Consider the following 21437-nt stretch of genomic DNA (forward strand, 5'->3'; position numbering starts at 1 on the left):
AAAGCAGAAATTCTGGAGTAGAAAAATGCAGTTGACATACTGAAGATTGCACCAGTCTTTTAATAGCAGACTCGATCAAGCAGAAGAATTAGTGCGACTGAAGATGGGCTATTTGAAAATACAGAGTCAGAGAAGGCAAAAGAAAAATGAATTAAAAAAATAAATCATGCCTACAGGCTCTAGAAAATAGCCCCAAAAGGGCAAATCTAAAAGTTCATGGCCTTAAAAGGAGGGGGCGGAGTGTAGAATGTTTTTCAAAGAGATAACAGATAACTTCCCAAACCTATAGAAAGAGGTCAGTATTCAAGTACAAGAAGGTTACAGAACACTAAGCAGATTTAAGCCAAAGAAGACTGCCTCAAGGTATTTAATAATCAAACTCCCAAAGGTCGAGGATAAAGGGTCCTAAAAGTGTGTCTAAAATTGGTGAGTTCTTGGTCTCACTGACTTCAAGAATGAAGCTGCAGACCCTCGCGGTGAGTGTTACACTTCTTAAAGACAGTGTGTCTGGAATTTGTTTCTTCTGAGGTTCAGACAGGTTCAGAGTTTCTTCCTTCTGGTGGGTATGTGGTCTTGCTGGCTTCAGGAGTGAAGCAGCAGACCTTCGCGGTGAGTGTTACAGCTCTTGAGGCAGCACGTCTGGAGTTGTTCATTCCTCCCAGTGGGTTCGTGGTCTTGCTGGCCACAGGATTGAAGCTACAGACCTTTGCAGTGAGTGTCACAGCTCATAAAGGCAGTGCAGACCCAAAGAGTGAGCAGCAGCAAGACCTATTACAAAGAGTGAAAGAACAAAGCTTCCACAGCACAGAAGCGGATCTCAACAGGTTGCCACTGCTGGCCTGGGCAGCCTGCTTCCCTTATATGACCGCACCCACATCCTGCTGATTGGTCCATTTTACAGAGAGCTGATAGGTCTGTTTTACAGAGAGCTGATTGGTCCATTTTACAAAGAGCTGATTGGCCCGTTTTGACAGAGTGCTGACTGGTGCATTTATAATCCCTAAGCTAGACAGAGAGTGCTGATTGGTGTGTTTACAATCCCTTAGCTAGACACAGAGTGCTGGACAGAAAAGTTCTCCAAGTCTCCACTAGACTAGCTAGATACAGAGTACTGACTGGTGTATTTACAAATCTTGAGCTAGACACAGAGTGCTGATTGGTGTATTTACAATTCCTTAGCTAGACATAAAGGTTCTCCAAGTTTCCACTAGACTCGGGAGCCCAGCCGGCTTCACCTAGTGGATCCCGCACCAGGGCTGCAGGTGGAGCTGCCCGCCAGTCCTGCGCCCTGCACATGCACTCCTCAGCCCTTGGGCAGTTGATGGGATCAGGCGTCGTGAAGCAGGGCGCGGTGCTTGTCGGGGAGGCTCAGGCTGCGCAGGAGAACACAGGGGAAGGAGGGGGAGGCTCGGATATGGCAGGCTGCAGGTCCTGAGCCCTTCTCTGTGGGGAGGCACCTGAGGGCTGGGGAGAATTTGAGCACAGTGCCGGTGGGCCAGCACTGCTGGGGGACCCGGCACACCCTCTGCAGCTGCTGGCCCCAGTGCTAAGCCCCTCACTGCCCAGGGCTGGCAGTGCCAGCCAGCAGCTCTGAGTGTGGGGGCCTGCTGAGCCCATGCCCACCCAGAACTCACCCTGGCCCACCAGCCCCGGTTCTCGCTTGCGCCTCTCCCTCCACACCTCCCTGCAAGCAGAGGGAGCTGGCTCTAGCCTTGGCCAGCCCAGAGAGGGGCTCCCATAGTGCAGCAGCAGACTGAAGGGCTCCTAAAACACAGCCAGAGTGGGCGCTGAGGCTGAGGAGGCACCAAGAGTGGGCGAGGGCTGGCGAGGGCTGCCAGCACGCTGTCTCAAAAGCAGCAAGAGAAAAGAAACAAGTAAGATATTAATACAATGGAACTTCAACATGTCTGGTAACAGACTTTTCAGTGAAAACCTTACAGGCCGGGAGAGAGTGGCATGACATATTTAAAGTGTCGAAGGAAAGAAAACCTTTTGCCCTATGAGAGTATATCTGCAAAAAATATTCTAGAAACATGAAGGAGAAATACTTTCCCAGCCAAAAAAATAAAAGAAGAAAAAAAATGCTGAGGAACTGCATCAACAAGAGATCTGTCCCACAAAAAATAAGAAAATTCTTCAACCTAAAAGGATGTTAATGACCAAGAAGAAATCATCTGAACATGCAAAACTAACTGGTAATAGTAGGTACACAGAAAAAAATAGAATATTGTAACTGTTACTATGGTGTACAAACTACTCACATGTAGAAAGATGAAAGATAAAATGATCAAAATAATGACTACAAGAACTTTTCAAGACACAGACAGTATAATAAGATATAAATAGAAGCAACAAAAACTTAATGAGTACACAAAGTGAAAGTGCAGAATCATTAGTTTTCCTTTTGCTTGTTTATGTATCAGTATTACATTGTCATGACTTAAAAGTAATGGATTATATTATTTGCAAGCCTCATGGTAACCTAAAATCTAAAAACATACAACAGATACACAAAAAATCAAAACGCAAGAAATTAAAATATACCAACCAAGAAAATCTCCTTCACTAAAAGGAAGATAGGAAGAAAGAAAACACAGAAAAGATCACAAAACAACCAGAAAATATACAACAAAATGGTAGGAGTAAGTCCCTACTTATCAATAACAAAATTGAATGTGAGTGGACTAAACTCCCCATTTAAAAGACATGGAGTGTCAGAATGGATTTTTTTTTAAAAAAAAGGATATAACAATCTTTTGCCTACAGGAAACACACTTTCATGTACACAGACATACGTAGACTCAAAATAAAGGGATAGAAAAAGATCTTCCATGACAATGGAAACCAAAAACAAGCAGGAGCAACTATATTTACAGCAGACAAATTAGGTTTCAAAATAAAAACTATAAAAAGAGAGAAGAACATTATATAATATTAAAGGAGTCAACTAAGAAGATATAACAATTGTAAACACATACGCATCCAACACTGGGGCACCCAGATGTATAAAGCAAACATTGTTGGAGCTAATGAGAGACCCCCAAATACATTAAAATCTCAAGACTTCAACACCCCACTTTCAGCACTGGACAGATCATCCAGACAGAAGATCAACAGGACAGATTATCCAGACAGAAAATCAACAAAGAAACATTGGACTTAATCTGCACTATAGAACAAATGGACCTAATAGGTATTTACAGAACACTTCATCCAGCAGCTACAGAATACATTCCTCTCCTCAGCACATGGATCATCCTCAAGAATAGACCACATGTGGCCAGGTGTGGTGGCTTATGCCTGTAATCCCAGCACTTTGGAAGGCCAGGGCGGGTGGATCACCTGAGGTCAGGAGTTTGAGACCAACCTGGTCAACATGGTGAAACCCTGTCTCTACAAAAAATACAAAAATTAGCCAAGTGTGGTGGTGGGTGCCTGTAATCCCAGCTACTCAGGAGGCTGAGGCAGGAGAATCACTTGAACCCAGGGGGTGGAGGTTGCAGTAAGCTGAGATCACTCCATAGCACTCCAGCCTGGGCAACAAGAGTAAAACTCTGTCTCAAAAAAAAAAAAAAAAAAAAAAAAAAAAAAAAAAAAAAAAATTAGGCCACAAAACAAATCTTAAAACATTCCAAAAAACTGAAATTATATCATGTATCTTCCCTGACCACAATAAAATAAAACTAGAAAGCAAAAGCAAAAGGAAATTTGGAAACTATACAAACACATGGAAAATAAACAACATGCTCCTGAATGACCAGTGGGTCAACGAAGAGATTAAAAACAAAATTTTAAGATTTCCAGAAACAAAAATAATGGAAACACAATATACCAAACCTATGTGATATAGTGAAAGCAGTACTAAGAGAGAAGAATACAGATAAAAGTGAAGTGCCTACATCAAAAAGGCAAAACTTAAACAACCTAATGATACATCTTAAATAGAAAAGCAACAGCAAGCCAAACCCAAATAGAAGAAAATAAATAATAAACATCATAGCATAAATAAGTGGAATTGAAATGAATACAAAAGATCAATGAAACAAAATGTTGGTTTTTAAAAGTTAAACAAAACTGACAAATCTTTAGGCAGACTAACTTAGATAAAAGGTGACAAGACACAAATAAATAAAATTTGAGATAAAAAAGGAGAAATTACAACTGATACTGCAGAAATTAAAAGGATCATTAGAGGCTACAATGAGCAACTATATGCCAACAAACTGGAAGACCTACAAGAAATGGATAAATTCCTATACACATACAACTTACCAAGATTAAAACATGAAGAAATCCAAAATCTGTGAACAGACCAGTAACATGTAATAAGATCGAAGCGACAATAAAAACTCTCCAAGCAAAGAAAAGCTCAGGACCAATAGTTTCACTGCTGATTTTAACATTTAAAGAAAAATTAATACCAACTCTACTCAAACTAATCCAAAAAGTAGACATGGAGGGAATACTTTCAAACTCATTCTATGAGACTAATATTACTCTGATACCAAAACCAAATAAAGGCACACAAAAAAGGTAAACTATAGGCCATTATCTCTGATGAACACTGATACAAAAATCCTCAACAAATACTAGTAAACCAAATGCAACAACACATTAAAAAATCATTCATCATGACCAAGGAGTATTTATTCCAGGAATGCAAGAACGGTTCAACATTTGCAAATCAATCATTGTGATATATCAACAGAATGAAGGACAAAAACCATATGACCATTTCAACTGATGCACAAAGAGCATTTGATAAAAATAAAAACCTCTCATGCTAAAACCCCTCAAAAAATTGAGTATAGAAAGAACATACCTCAACATAATGAAAGCCATATATGACAGACCCACAGCTAGTATCGCACTGAATAGGCAATATGAAATAGGAAATAGGGAAAAACTGAAAACCTTGAATATATGGAACCTGACAAGGTTGTCCACTTTCACCACTGTTATTCAACATAGTACTGGAAGTCCAAGCTAGAGCAATCAGACAAGAGAAAGAAACAAAGGACATCCAAATTGGAAAGAAGTGAGTAAAACCATCCTTATTTACAGGTGCTATGATTTTATATTGGGAAAAACTTAAAGACTCCACACACACACACACACAAAAACTATTAGAACTCATAAACAAATTCGGTAAAGTTGCAGGATACAAAATCAATAGATAAAAATAAGTACCATTTCTATATGTCAAGAGCAAACAATATGAAAAAGAAATTATGAAGGTAAACCCAGCACTTTGGGAGGCAAAGGTGGGAGGCCAGGAGCCCACAGACCAGCCTGGGCAACACAACAAGACTCTGTCTCTACAAAAAAATATAAAAAATTAGCTAGGTAGTGGAGTGGTATGAACCTGTAGTCCCAGCTACTGAGGAGGCTGAGGTGGGAGGATCACTTGAGCCCAGGAGGTTGAGGCTGTAGTGAGCTGTGATCACACTACTGCATTCTAGGCTAGGCAACAGATCCTGCCTCAAAAAAAAAAAAAAAAAAAAAAAAAAAAAGGATAATTTCTACTTAAGATTTTATTGACATCAGTAGTCCTGAGCAAGATGTTAGGATTAAAATCTTGATCCACTTCTACCACTAACAAGTAACTTAACATGGAGCCTCAATAAGTTGCTTAATATCAAGGTATCTCAGATTTCTTTTTTTTCAATTTGGGATTGCTCTAAGGAGTCTATAAATGTGAGTATTCTATCAAAATGTACCACATCATTAGTGCAATTTTAAATATTAAAAGGCAGGTGTCAAACCAAAAAGCAAATTAAATAGAACCTAACATACAAATTATTAGCGTGTAGGGAAGTATACAGCTATGCAAATAACACACTTGGTTAACATCGTAATTTTGTAATTGGGACTTCTGATGTGTTCATATAAGTAAGCTAACTTTATTCTTCAACTACAAGTACAGAACTACACCCTTTCAAACTGAATCATGTACATGGCTGTATTTTAGCCAAAACATAGACAACATGCAGCATTTTCATCTAACGCTTAGCAGACCTACTCTACCACTGAACCATAACATTATCTGTCTTTATATCTACATGGGTAGCTCCCTATATTTACAGATAATGGAATGCAGACTGTACCCTGAAACTGATTTAAAACATTCAAAATTTTTAATTTTTTTAAATTATACTTTAAGTTCTAGGGTACATGTGCACAATGTGCAGGTTTGTTACATATGTATACATGTGCCATGTTGGTGTGCTGCACACATTAACTCGTCATTTACATTAGGTATATCTCCTAATGCTACCCTTCCCCCCGCTCCCCTCCCCACATTAGGACCCAGTATGTGATGTTCCCCTTCCTGTGTCCAAGTGATTTCATTGTTCAGTTCCCACCTATGAGTGAGAACATGCAGGGTTTGGCTTTCTGTTCTTGCCATACTTTGCCGAGAATGATGATTTCCTGCTGCATCCATGTCCCTACAAAGGACACGAACTCATCCTTTTTTAATGGCTGCATAGTGTTCCATGGTGTATATGTGCCACATTTTCTTAATCCAGTCTGTCACTGATGGACATTTCGGTTGATTCCAAGTCTTTGCTATTATGAATAGTGCTGCAATAAACATACGTATACATGTGTCTTTATAGCAGCATGATTTATAATCCTTTGGGTATATACCCAGTAATGGGATGACTGGGTCAAATGATATTTCTAGTTCCAGATCCTTGAGGAATCGCCACACTATTTTCCACAATGGTTGAACTAGTTTACAGTCCCACCAACAGTGTAGAAGTGTTCCTATTTCTCAACATCCTCTCCAGAACCTGTTGTTTCCTGATTTTTTAATGACTACCATTCTAACTGGTGTGAGATGGTATCTCCTTGTGGTTTTGATTTGCATTTCTCTGATGGTGAGTGATAATGAGCATTTTTTTCATGTGTCTGTTGGTTGTATAAATGCCTTCTTTTGAGGAGTGTCTGTTCATATAATTAGCCCACTTTTTGATGGGGTTTTTTCTTGTAAATTTGTTTGAGTTCTTCATAGGTTCTGAGTATTAGCCCTTTGTCAGATGAGTAGATTGCAAAAATTTTCTCCCATTTTGTAGGTTGCCTGTTCACTCTGATGGTAGTTTCTTTTGCTGTGCAGAAACTCTTTAATTAGATCCCACTTGTCAACTTTGGCTTTTGCTGCCATTGCTTTTGGTGTTTTAGACATGAAGTCCTTGCCCATACCTATGTCCTGAATGGTATTATCTAGGTTTTCTTCTAGGGTTTTTATGGTTTTAGGTCTAACATTTAAGTCTCTAATCCATCTTGAATTAATTTTCATATAAGGAGTAAGGAAAGGATCCAGTTTCAGCTTTTTACTTCTGGCTAGCCAATTTTCCCAGCACCATTTATTAAATAGGGAATCCTTTCCCCATTTCTTGTTTTTCTCAGGTTTGTCAAAGATCAGATGGCTGTAGATGTGTGGTATTATTTCTGAGGGCTCTGTTCTGTTCCATTGGTCTATATCTCTGTTTTGGTACCAGTACCATGCTGTTTTGGTTACTGAAGCCTTGTAGTATAGTTTGAAGTCAGGTAGCATGATGCCTCCAGCTTTGTTCTTTTGACTTAGGATTGTCTTGGCAATGCTGGATCTTTTTTGGTTCCATGTGAACTTTAAAGCAGTTTTTTCCAATTCTGTGAAGAAACTCATTGGTAGCTTAATGGGGATGGCATTGAATCTATAAATTACCTTGGGCAGTATGGCCATTTTCACAATACTGATTCTTCCTACCCAGGAGCATGATATGTTCTTCCATTTGTTTGTGTCCTCTTTTATTTCACTGAGCAGTGGTTTGTAGTTCTCCTTGAAGAGGTCCTTCACATCCCTTTTAAGTTGGATTCCTAGGTATTTTATTTTCTTTGAAGCAATTATGAATGGAAGTTCATTCATGATTTGGCTCTCTGTTTGTCTGTTACTGGTGTATAAGAATGCTTGTGATTTTTGCACCTTGATTTTGTATCCTGAGACTTTGCTGAAGTTGCTCATCAGCTTAAGGAGATTTTGGGCTGAGATGATGGGGTTTTCTAAATATACAATCATGTCATCTGCAAACAGGGACAATTTGACGTCTTCTTTTCCTAACTGAATACCCTTTATTTCTTTCTCTTGCCTGATTGCCCTAGTCAGAACTTCCAACACTATGTTGAATAGGAGTGGTGAGAGAGGGCATCCCTATCTTGTGCCAGTTTTCAAAGGGAATGCTTCCAGTTTTTGCCCATTCAGTATGATATTGGCTGTGGGTCTGTCATAAATAGCTCTTATTATTTTGAGATACATTCCATCAATACCAAATTTACTGAGAGTTTTTAGCATGAAGGGCTGTTTTTTGTCAAAGGCCTTTCCTGCATCTATTGAAATTCTGTGGTTTTTGTCTTTGGTTCTGTTTATATGCTAGATTACATTTATTTATTTGTGTATATTGAGCCAGCCTTGCATCCCAGGGATGAAGCCCACTTGATCATGGTAGACAAGCTTTTTGATGTGCGGTTGGATTCAGTTTGCCAGGATTTTACTGAGGATTTTTGCATCAATGTTCGTCAGGGATATTGGTCTAAAATTCTCCTTTTTTGTTGTGTCTCTGTCAGGCTTTGGTATCAGGATGATGTTGGCCTCGTAAAATGAGTTAGGGAGGATTCTCTCTTTTTCTACTGATTAGAATAGTTTCAGAAGGAATGGCACCAGCTCCTCCTTGTACCTCTGGTAGAATTCGGCTGTGAATTCATGTGGTCCTGGACTTAATTTGGTTTGTAGGCCATTAATTATTGTCTCAATTTCAGAGCCTGCTATTGGTCTATTCAGGGATTCAACTTCTTCCTGGATTAGTCTTCGGAGAGTGTAAGTGTCCAGGAATTTATCCATTTCTTCTAGGTTTTCTAGTTTCTTTGCGTAGAGGTGTTTATAGTATTCTCTGATGGTAGTTTGTATTTCTGTGGGGTCGGTAGTGATATTCCCTGTATCATTTTTTATTGCATATATTTGATTCTTGTGTCTTTTCTTCTTTATTAATCTTGCCGGCGGTCTATCAATTTTGTTGATCTTCTCAAAAAACCAGCTGCTGGATTCAGTGATTTTTTGAAGTCTTTTTTGTGTCTCTATCTCCTTCAGTTCTGCTCTGATCTTAGTTATTTCTTGCCTTCTGCTAGCTTTTGCATGTGTTTGCTTTTGCTTCTCTAGTTATTTTGTGATGTTAGGGTGTCAATTTTTGATCCTTCCTGCTTTCCCTTGTGGGCATTTAGTGCTATAAATTTCCCTCTACACACTGCTTTAAATGTGTCCCAGAGATTCTGGTACGTTGTATCTTTGTTCTCATTGGTTTCAAAGAACATCTTTATTTCTGCCTTCATTTCATTACGTACCCAGTAGTCATTCAGGAGCAGGTTGTTCAGCTTCCATGTAGTTGAGCGGTTTTGATTGAGTTTCTTAGTCCTGAGTTCTAGTTTGATTGCACTGTGGTTTGAGAGACAGTTTGTTATAATTTCTGTTCTTTCACATTTGCTGAGGAGTGCTTTACTTCTAACTATGTGGTCAATTCTGGAATAAGTGTGATGTGGTGCTGAGAAGAATGTATATTCTGTTGATTTGGGATGGAGAGTTCTGTAGATGTCTATTAGGTCTGCTTGGTACAGAGTTGCGTTCAATTCCTGGATATCCTTGTTAACTGTCTCATTGATCTGTCTAATGTTGACAGTGGGGTGTTGAAGTCTCCCATTATTATTGTATGGGTGTCTAAGTCTCTTTGTAAGTCTCTAAGGAGTTGCTTTATGAATCTGGGGACTCCTGTATTGGGTGCATATATTTAGGATACTTAGCTCTTCTTGTTGAATTGATCCCTTTACCATTAGCTAATGGCCTTCTTTTTCTCTTTTGATCTTTGATGGTTTAAAGTCTGTTTTATCAGAGACTAGGATTGCAACCCCTGCCTTTGTTTTCCATTTGCTTGGTAGATCTTCCTCCATCCCTTTATGTTGAGCATATGTGTGTCTCTGCATGTGAGTCTCCTGAATACAGCAAACTGATGGTTCTTGACTCTATCCAATTTGCCAGTCTGTCTTTTAATTGGACCATTTAGTCCATTTACATTTAAGATTAATATTGTTATGTGTGAACTTGATCCTGTCAGTATGATATTAGCTGGTTATTTTGCTCGCTGGTCGATGCAGTTTCTTCCTAGCATCGATGGACTTTACATTTTGACATGTTTTTGCAATGGTTGGTACCTGTTGTTCCTTTCCATGTTAGTGCTTCGTTTGGGATCTCTTGTAGGGCAGGCCTGGTGATGACAAAATCTCTAAGCATTTGCTTGTCTGTAAAGGATTTTATTTCTCCTTCACTTACGAAACTTAGTTCGGCTGGATATGAAATTCTGTGTTGAAATTTCTTTTCTTTAAGAATGTTGAATATTGGCCCCTACTCTCTTCTGGCTTGTAGAGTTTCTGCCAAGAGATCTGCTGTCTGATGGGCTTCTCTTTGTGGGTAACCTGACCTTTCTCTCTGGCTGCCCTTAACATTTTTTCCTTCATTTCAACTTTGGTGAATCTGACAATTACATGTCTTGGAATTGCTCTTTTGAGGAGTATCTTTGTGGTGTTCTCCGTATTTCCTGAATTTGAATGCTGGCCTGCCTTGCTAGGTTGGGAAGTTCTCCTGGATAATATCCTGCAGAGTGCTTTCCAACTTGGTTCCGTTCTCCCTGTCACTTTCAGGCACACCAATCAGACGTAGATTTGATCTTTTCACATAATCCCATATTGCTTCGAGGCTTTGTTTATTTCTTTTTACTCTTTTTTCTCTAAACTTCTCTTCTCGCTTCATTTCATTCATTTGATCTTCAATCACTGATACTCTTTCTTCCAGTTGATTGGGTTGGTTATGGAAGCTTGTACATTTGTCACATAGTTCTTGTGCCATAGTTTTCATCTCTGTCAGTTCGTTTATGGACTTCTCTGCATTGGTTATTCTAGTTATGCATTCTTCCATTCTTTTTTCAAGATTTTTAGTTTCTTTGTGCTGGGTATATAGTGCCTCCTTTAGCTCTGAGAAGCTTGACCGACTGAAGCTTTCTTCTCTCAACTCGTGAAAGTCATCCTCCATCCAGTTTTTTCCCGTTGCTGGCGATGAGCTGCGTTCCTTTGGAGGGGGAGATGCACTCTGATTTTTTGAATTTCCAGCTTTTCTGCACTGCTTTTTCCCCATCTTTGTGGTTTTATCTGCCTTTGGTCTTTGATGATGGTAACGTACTGATTGGGTTTTGGTGTGAGTGTCCTTTCTGTTTGTTAGTTTTCCTTCTAACAGTCAAGACCCTCAGCTGCAGGTCTGTTGGAGCTTGCTTGAGGTCCACTCCAGACCCTGTTTGCCTGGGTATCAGCAGTGGAGGCTGCAGAAGATAGAATATTGCTGAACAGCAAGTGTTGCTGTCTGATTCTTGCTCTGGAAGCTTCACCTCAGAAGCGTACTCTGCTGTGTGAGGTATGAGGTATCAGTCTGCTCCTAGTGGGGGATGTCTACCAGTTAGGCTAGTCAGGGGTCAAGGTCCCACTTGAGCAAGCAGTCTGTCCATTCTCAGATCTCAACCTCCATGCTGGGAGATCCACTGCTCTCTTCAAAGCTGTCAGACAGGGACATTTACATCTGCAGAGGTCTGCTGTTTTTTGTTTAGCTATGCCCTGTCCCCAGAGGTGGAGTCTACAGAAGCAGGCAGGCCTCCTTGAGCTGTAGTGGTCTCCACTTAGTTCAAGCTTCCCGGTGGCTTTGTTTACCTACTTAAGCCTCCGCAATAGCAGGCACCCCTCCCCTAGCCTCGCTGTCGCCCTGCAGTTAGATCTGAGACTGCTGTGCTAGCAATGAGGGAGGCTCTGTGGGTGTGGGACCCTTCGGGCCCGGCGTGGGATATAATATCCTGGTGTGCCATTTGCTAAGACCCTTGGCAAAGCGCAGTATAGGGTGGGAGTTACCCAATTTTCCAGGTGTTGTGTGTCTCAGTTTCCCTTGGCTAGGAAAAGGAATTCCCTTCCCCCTTCCACTTCCAAGGTGAGATGATGCCTTGCCCTGCTTCAGCACTTGCTGCTTGGGTTGCACCCACTCACCAGCACCAAGTGTCTCACACGGCCCAGTGAGATAAAGCCGTACCTCAGTTGAAAATGCAGAGATCACCCATCTTCTGTGTTGCTCACGCTGGGAGCTGGAGGCTGGAGCTGTTCCTATTCAACCATCTTGGGTGCTCCCTCCCAAAAATATTTATTAATGCATTCAATGTATGTATGACATAGATATAAGTGGAACCTTTGTCCTAAGAATTAACAAAGCCAAACAGGAATAAAAAATTTAAGAACATTATTGTACACATTTGGGAAAGAAACTAGAGAACAATCTCAAATGCTGCTTATCAACTAATTAATGTGTATGAAGTAGGAATTCCATTTTGGGTTCACTGGGCTCTGTTTTGCTCTAATTTGCAGTACTAAAATTATTACATGTGTGGACAGGAAAAAAAACACCAAAAATTTAGTATTGTAACTTTTATACTGACTTGAGATATGCAAGCACTTGAATAGTAGGACTTCAACAATATGCACACATTAACTCTATTACCAGTGGTTCTTGATCTTTAACCTACTTCAGAATACCCTAGAAGGCTTATTAAATACAGATTGCTGGCCCCTATAACTAGAGTTTCTGATTCAGTAGGTTTGAGGTGAGACTTTAGAACTGCATTTCTAACAAGTTCCCATGTGACGCTGATGCTGCCAATTTGGTCAGGGACCACACTTGAAGAATCTTTTCTACAGATTTCTCAATCAAATATTGAGATTTATATGTTGATTCAAAGCAAAGACAGGGTATGTTGGAGAGATTTTAGATTCACAAAACTCTCTTTTAAGTCCTAAGTAGAAATTGTGAAGAGAAATTACTATAAAAAAACTCAAGGAATTAGAAGTGTAACTACTATTACAGTACGACAGCTTCTACCAGGAATGGTAATTGATTCGTTATTTTTAAGTTGGTGGGGCAGATGGGTTGGCATTTTGGGGTAAGCCTAACTGTCATGGGCATCAGTTTGCATGTCATACAGATGGAAAGCAGAAGGTTCCATAATCCTTCTTAAAATACAGCTTAAGAGAGTTTCAATGATAATGACAAGTGAACAGGTAACTCTTAGATGTCTGCATGGGTCAAACCACCTCCAGAAACATCTTCAAAAAGCATATGAAAACTAAGGAAAACAACAGGGTCACCAAATAAAATACTAAGATTCCTATTACCACTGTAAGCTATGGTCAAGTGCTTGCAAGTGCATTCAGACACTGTTCACAGCATATCACTTATAAGCACAATTACAAAAAAATAAAAATAGAGTAAAATAAATGTATTAAGCTTTTATTAGGTTAGAAAAATTTCTATGATGGTTAGTATATCTTAGTTACAAGTGATGATCTTTTTTCCTTTAACCTTTTAAAATCAATATATGGAAGACATGCAATGCTAAGTTCTTCTTTTGTACATCCTGTAAGACAACACTTTTCTGAATATCCTCTGCGTTTTCTTTGGGGATGATTCCCCCAAAACAAATTGCTTAAGGTTTTAATTTTGTTTCTACTTTTCTTCTGAAATTTTGCATTCTCATGAATATACAGATTGGTATTATGTGATGAAGAAAATTCTCTTTCCTTATCAAGGGGTGAATATGCCTTTTTATCCTGATACTCAGGTAGTGACTGCATTTCCCAATTGTTTACTGCTTCTTCCCAAGAGGCAGAAGTAGACACTGTTGAGAGAGAAGAAAAGAAATGCTCCTTTATTAAAATCTTCCTTTAGATGAAAATTTAATATTGGAACAGTAAAATCAGCTAATTATTTTAAAAAATCACATTTTAAATAAAGAATGGAAAGTATGGCTATTCAAAAGCAGTATTTATTTTTAACTAAAGCAGGTGTAGTGTTTTCCTATAAAAAGGCTGTACGCCTTTGTACATTTTGTATTAACAAATGAAGTTGAGATATCATTCACATGCCATAAAATTAGTCATTTTAAAGTATACAATTCAGTGGGTTTTAGTATATTCACAGGGTTGTGAAACTATAAATCTAATTCCAGAACATCTGTATCCAAAAAGAAACCCTATGCCCATTAGCAGTCATTTCCATTTCACTCTCCCACTATTCCCTGGCAATCACCAATCTACTTTCTGTTTCTATGGATTTGCCTGTTCCGTATATTTCATATAAATGAAAGCATACAATACATGACCTATTGTGCTTGGTCTCTTTCACTTAGCATAGTATTTTCAAGGTTCACCTACATTGTATCATGCATCTTTTTATGGCTGAATAATTTTCCATTGTGTGGATATTCCACATTTTGTTTATCCATTTATCAATGGACATTTGAGTGGTTTCCACTTTTGATCATTATGAATAGTGCTGATGGCCCCACATGGTGGCTCATGCCTGTATCCCAGCAATTTGGGAGGTCAAGGCAGGAGGATCACTTGAGGTCAGGAGTTCACTACCAGCTTCGCCAACATGGCGAAACTGTCTCTACTACAAACACACAAAAAATTAGCCAGGCGTGGCGGTGCACTCCTGTAATCCCAGGTAGTTGGGAGGCTGAGGCATGAGAATCACTTGAATGCGGGAGGCAGAAGTTGCAGCGAGCTGAGATAGCGCCACTGCACTCCAGTCTAGATGACAGAGCAAGACTGTCTCAAAAAATAAAAAAAAAAGAATAGTGCCGCTATGAGCTTTCACATACAAGTTTTTGTGTGAACATATGTTTTGAATTCTTTGGGGTGTAACCTAGGGATGGAAGGAGCACTGCATGATATAATTTTGTTTAACGTTTTGAGGAACTGCCAAACTTTTCCACAGCAGCTGCACAAGTTTTCAATCCCAGCATCAATATAGTAGAGTTCCATTTTTTCCACATCCCCATCAAAACTTGACACTTTCCATTTTTTGATTATAATTATCCCCACGGATGCACAGTGGTATCTCACTGTAGTTCTGATTCGCATCTACCTCACGGCTAATGATGTTAAGCATCTTTTCATATGCTTATTATATATCCTCTTTGAAGAAATGTCTGTTCAAATCCTTTGCCCATTTTCAAATTTTATCATTTGTCTTCTTACGCGCATCTTATAACTGAGCAGTAGAAACCATTTTGTTCTTTATTAAAATATAAAGAAATAGAGAAGTGTTAATATGCTCTAGGTACAATGAACTGATGGTCACTGTTATGTTGCTCTTAACTCACTTAGCAATACTGGATACTGGAAACCAAAATAACTCCAGAAGGTAATTATTTGAAGACTTATTGTGCTTCCATTATGGCCCTTGCTCATATACAGTACCTTCTAGGAGGATATATTTGCCAATAGCCTCTATTGTAGTGCCAGCTCTTAGGCAGCCATGTTCTGAACCATGTGACTCTATCCTCTAGCCACAGTTGAACAAACTGGAGGTTGGCACCTGACCCCAAAGAAACCAATCTGTCACAACAGCTAGCAAGCCATGTCATGTGAAAAACATGAATCGACCCAATCAGATTTCCTCAGTTTGAAACTAGAATAAGTAACAAGAAAAAAATGAGTTAGTGAGAACCAAAGCTAAAAAGATTCTATGAGGTTTGTCACGACAAGCTAAAATCATAAAGGAACATAGAGAGAAAAGAAAAGATTCAGAGAGAGAGAGAGGAAGGCAGAAGTTTTTTGCTTTTATTTTTTAGAGCTAATATGATTCCCCAGGCTTTACCAAGTCTTTCTAGGTTCACTTCTATAACTTCTTTTTTTTTTTTTTTTTTTTTTTGGTAATAACTACTATCCCCTTTTATCTTGAAGTTATTTAGGTGAATCTATGTACTTTGCAGTTAGAGGCCTATTACAGCATTCTTTTTTTTTTTTTTTTGAGGCGGAGTCTCGCTCTGTCGCCCAGACTGGAGTGCAGTGGCAAGATCTCAGCTCACTGCAAGCTCCGCCTCCCAGGTTTACACCATTCTCCTGCCTCAGCCTCCCGAGTAGCTGGGACTACAGGCGCCCGCCACCTCGCCCGGCTAGTTTTTGTATTTTTAGTAGAGACGGGGTTTCACCGTGTTAGCCAGGATGGTCTTGATCTCCTGACCTCGTGATCCGCCCGTCTCGGCCTCCCAAAGTGCTGGGATTACAGGCTTGAGCCACCACGCCCGGCCTACAGCACTCTTTAAAAACTTTTTATTTAATTAAAAAGTTGCTTGTTTAAAAGAATAAGAACTCTATCCAGACTAATCAGGAACAAAAAAGATGGAAATGAACAAAATACAGCAGAAAAAAAGAAATAAGTAGATATAGTTTTAAAGCAAATATGTTAACAAATATTTTTAAGATTTTTAAAACAAATATTGTTTTAATTTTAAAACATAATATTTTTAAGGTTTTAAAATAAATATTATGAATGCTTATACATTTAAAAATAAAGATTAAATGTATGAATTCCTAGAAAAATACAAGATGCCTTAATTGATACACAATGACACAGAAAACCTAAATGTACCAACAATATTCAAAGAAATGAAAAGGGTTAGTCAGTTATCACCTTCAAAAAAACACATATATGGATGGTTCCACCTATTTTTAAAAAACAGGAAATACTAATCATATACAAACAAGTTGTTTCAGAAAAAGAGCAAAAGTTGCCCAGCTCATTTTATGAAGTTGGCATAATCTTTATTCCAAAACTAGATAAGAACAATATGAGATTTTAAAATATTTAAAAACTCATTTCACTTTCAAATGTTGATTTCAAACTCCTAAATATTAGTTAACTGCATCCATAAACATGTTTTACAAATATATTAAGAAAGGGTTCAGCGGAGCAGCCAAGATGGCTGAATAGAAACACCTTTGCTCTGCAGTTCCCACTGAAAAGGACGAAAATGGCAAGTGGATTTTGCATCTTCAATTGAGTTACCAATGTTCTCTCATTGGGACTGACTAGGAGGTTGGTGTGACTCAGAGAACAAGGAAAAGCAGAGTGGAGCAAGGGCCCACTTGGGAGCCACATGGGGCAAAGGGAGCTCCCCTTCCCCAGCCAAGGGAGGCAGAGAGGGATTGTGCTACCCCTCCCTGAAAACCATGCTTTTCCCACGAATTCTTGCAACCTGGGAATGAGGAGCTCCCCTCATGAACCAGGGCCTTGGGTTCCAAGCATTAAGCTGTGCAGACTGATAATGGCTGCTAGGGTGGGTGGCACTCAAGCAGGCACTGAGATCACAAGTTCCTGGTGGGGGGGAAGAGGAGGCTGCCATTACTGTGTCTCCAGTTCACTGTTTTCCTTTACCATGATGCCAGTGCAGTTTGGATGGGGAGCAATTCCCCTACGGCACAACACAGTAGCTGGGACAGTTTGTAGCCAGACTGCTTCTTTAGGTGGGACTCCAATCCATTCCCCCTCACAGAGCAGGGCCTCCCTGTGGGAATTTTGGCATCCCCAGTGGAGGGTTTATGGATAGAACTCTGATATCCCTGAGAAGAGGGTCTAGGAGGGGGGTTGGCTGCACTATCATTGATCAGCCATCTTAGTCTTTTCTGCCTACTGGCTCTGGAGAGGGAGATTTCTCCCAGCACAGCACACTCACTCCACCAAGGGACAGCCGACTGCTTATTTAAGTGGGTCCCTGATCCTATTCCTCCAAACTGGGTGAGGCCTCCCAACAGGAGTGTTCCACTGGCATCACGTCAGTGCCCCTCTGGGACAAAGTTCTCAGAGGAAGGAGCAGTCTTCCATCTTTGCTGGTCTGCAACCTCCACAGTGATACCTCCAGGGGCAGAAGAAACCAAAGTGAATAAAGTCTGGAATGGACTCCCAGCAAACTGCAGCAACCCTATGTAAGAGTGGCCCTACTGCTAAAAGAAAAACAAACAGGGAGCAACAACAACAACATAAACAAGAAAGACCTCACAAAAACCCCATCCAAAGGTCATTGGCCTCAAAGATCAAAGGTAGATAAACCCATGAAGGTGAGAAATAATCAATGCAAAAATGCTGGAAACTCAAAAAGCAAGAGTGCCTCTTCTCCTCCAAATGACTGTAACATGACTCTAGCAAGGGCACAGAACTGGGCTGAGTCAGAGATGGCAAATTGACAGAAGTAGGCTTCAAAAGATGGATAATAACAAACATCCCTGAGCTAAAGGAATATGTTCTAACTTGCTGCAAAGAAGCTAAGAACCATGATAAAACATTACAGGAGCTGTTTAAGAAGAATGACCAGTTTAGAGAGGAAGACAAATAACCCGATGGAGCTGAAAAACACAACCTGTGAACTTCATGATGCAAATGCAAGTTTGAAGTCTGCAGCTGAACAAACCAAGTGGAAGAAAATATATCAGAGCTTGAAGACTATCTTGCTGAAATAAGGCAGGCAGGCAAGATTAGAGAAAAAAGAATGAAAAGGAATGAATAAAACCTCTGAGAACTATGGGATTATGTTAAAAGACTGAACCTACAACTGATAGGGGTACCTGAAAGAGGTGGGGAGAACAGAAACAAGTTGGTAAACACACTACAAGATATCATCCAGGAGAATTTCCCCAAACTAGCAAGACAGGCCAACATTCAAATTCAGGAAATCCAGAGAACCCCAGTAAGATACACCATGAGAGGATCAGCCTGATGACATATAATCATCAGTTCTCCAAGGTCGAAATGAACGAAAAAATGTTAAGGGCAGCCAGAGAGAAAGGTCGAGTCACCTATAAAGGGAAGCCCATCACACTAACAGCAGGCCTTTCAGTGGAAACCCTACAAGCCAGAAGAGACTAGGGGCCAATATTTATTTGATTTTTTTTTTTTTTTTTTTTGAGACAGAGTTTCACTCTTGTCACCCAGGCTGTAGTACAATGCATCATCTCAGCTCACTTCAACCTCAGTCTCCAGGGTTCAAGCAGTTCTCCTGCCTCACCCTCCCAAGTCCGTGGGATTACAGGCATGTGCCACCATGCCCAGCTAATTTTGTATTTTTAGTAGAGACAGAGTTTCGCCAAGTTGGCCAGGCTGATCTCAAACTCCTGACCTCAGCACTTGCCTTGCCCTCCCAAAGTGCTAGGATTACAGGCATAAACCACTGCACCAAGCTGATATTCTTAAAGAATTTCTAACCTAGAATATTGTATCTGGTCAAACTAAGCTTCATAAGCAAAGAAGAAATAAAACATTTTTCAGACAAGCAAATTCTGAGGGAATTAATCACCACTAGACCTGCCTTGCAAGAGCTCCTGAAGGAAGCAGTAAATATGGAAAGGAAAAACCATTATTGGCCACTACAAAAACACACTGAAGTACACAGAAGACCAGTGACACTATGAAGCAACTACATAAACAAGTCTGCAAAACAACCAGCCAGCATCATGATGACAGGATCAAATTCACACATAACAATATTAACCTTAAATGTAAATGGGCTAACTTCCCCAATTAAAAGACACAAAGGGCAAGCTGGATAAAGAGTCATGATCCATTGGTGTGCTGAATTCAAGAGACTTATCTCACATGCAAAGATACACATAGACTCAAAATAAAGTGTGAAGGAAAATTTACCAAGCAAATGGAAAACAGAAAGCAGCACGGGTTGCAATCTTAGTTTCTGACAAAACAGACTTTAAACCAATGAAGATAAAAAAGACAAAGAAGAGCATTACATAATGGTAAACAGGTCAATTCAATAAGAAGAGCTAACTATCCTAAATATATATGCAAACATGCAGGAGCACCTAGATTCATAAAACACGTTCTTAGAGACCTATGAAGAGACTTAGACTCCCGCACAATAATAGTGGGAGACTTTAACACTCCACTGTAAACATGAGACTGACCATTGAGACAGAAAATTAACAAAGGTATTTAGGACTTGAATTCAACTCTGGATCAAATGGACCTGATAGATATCTACAGAACTCTCCAACCCCAAACAAGAGCATATAGATTCTTCTTGGCATCACATGGCACATCACGTAATTGGAAGTAAAACACTCCTCAGCAAATGCAAAAGAACTGAAATCATAACAATCAGACTCTAAGACCACAGCACAAACAAATTAGAACTCAAGATTAAGAAACTCACTCAAAACCACACAAGTACATGGAAATTCAACAACCTGCTCCTGATTGACTCCTCGGTAAACAGTAAAATTAAGGCAGAAATCAAGAAGTTCTTTGAAACCAAGGAACAAAGAGACAACATATCAGAATCTCTGGGACATAGCTAAAGCACTCTTAACAGGCAACTTTATAGCACTAAATGCTCACATCAAAAAGGTATATCTCAAATTGACACCCTAACATCTCAACTATAAGAACTAGAGAACCAAGAGCAATCAAACCCCAAAACTAGAGAAGAAAAAACCAAGCTTAGAGCAAAACTGAAGGAGACAGAGACACAAAAAACCCTTCAAACAATCAATGAGTCCAGGAGCTGTTTTTTTTTTTTTTTTTTTTTTTTTTTTTTTTTTTTTTGGAAAAATTAATCAAATAGACCACTAGCTAGGCTAATAAAGAAATGAAAGAAGAATCAAATAGACACAATAAAAATGATAAAGGGAATATCACCATTGACTCCACAGAAATACAAATAACCATCAGATAATACTATAAACACCTCTATGCCAATAAACTGGAAAATCTAAAAGAAATGGATAAATTCCTGAACACGTACACCCCTGTAAGACTAAACCAGGAAGAAGTTGAACCCCTGAATAGACTAATAAAATGTTCTGAAATTGAGGCAGTAATAAATAGTCTACCAACCAAAAAAAAAGCCCAGGACCAGATGGATTCACAGCTGAATTCTACCAAAAGTACAAAGAGGAGCTGATATCCTTTCTTTTGAAACTATTCCAAACAATCAAAAAGGAGGAACTCCTCCCTAACTCATTCTACGAGGCCAGCATCATCCTGATACCAAAACCTGACAGAGATACAACAAAAAGAACTTCAGGCCAATATTCTTGAAGAACATCAACGTAAAAATCCTCAATAAAATACTGGCAAACCAAATACAGCAGCACATCAAAAATCTTATCTGCCATGATCAAGTTGGCTTCATCTCCAGGGTGCAAGGGTGGTTCAAAATACACAAAATCAATAAATGTAATTAATCACAAAAACATATCTAAAGACAAAAACCACATGATTATCTTAATAGATGCAGAAAAAGTCTTCCAAAAAATTCAACATCCCTTCATGTTAAAAACTGTCAATAAGTCAGGTGTTGATGGAGCATACCTCAAAATAATAGCCATTTATGACAAACCCACAGCCAAATATCACACTGAATGGGTAAAAGCTGGAAGTATTCCCCTTGAAAACTGGCACAAGATAAGGAGGCCTTCTCTCATCACTCCTATTCAACATAGTATCTGAAGTCCTGGCCAAGGCAATCAGGCAA

The 21437-nt window shown here is 39.5% G+C and overlaps 1 protein-coding gene across 1 annotated transcript in view; it reads right to left on the reverse strand.

Moving 5' to 3' along the window:
- Positions 1-13301: 13301 nt before the first annotated feature.
- INSL6 (insulin like 6) overlaps positions 13302-21437 on the reverse strand; it is a 33144-nt gene continuing 25008 nt past the window's right edge. The window contains exon 2 of the mRNA XM_010367596.2: positions 13302-13784. Coding sequence (XP_010365898.2) covers positions 13426-13784 — 359 coding nt within the window. The 3' untranslated portion in view covers positions 13302-13425. The remainder of the gene's footprint in view (positions 13785-21437) is intronic.

Source organism: Rhinopithecus roxellana, chromosome 16 (assembly GCF_007565055.1).
Source record: "Rhinopithecus roxellana isolate Shanxi Qingling chromosome 16, ASM756505v1, whole genome shotgun sequence".
Classification (NCBI taxonomy): Eukaryota; Metazoa; Chordata; class Mammalia; order Primates; family Cercopithecidae; genus Rhinopithecus; species Rhinopithecus roxellana.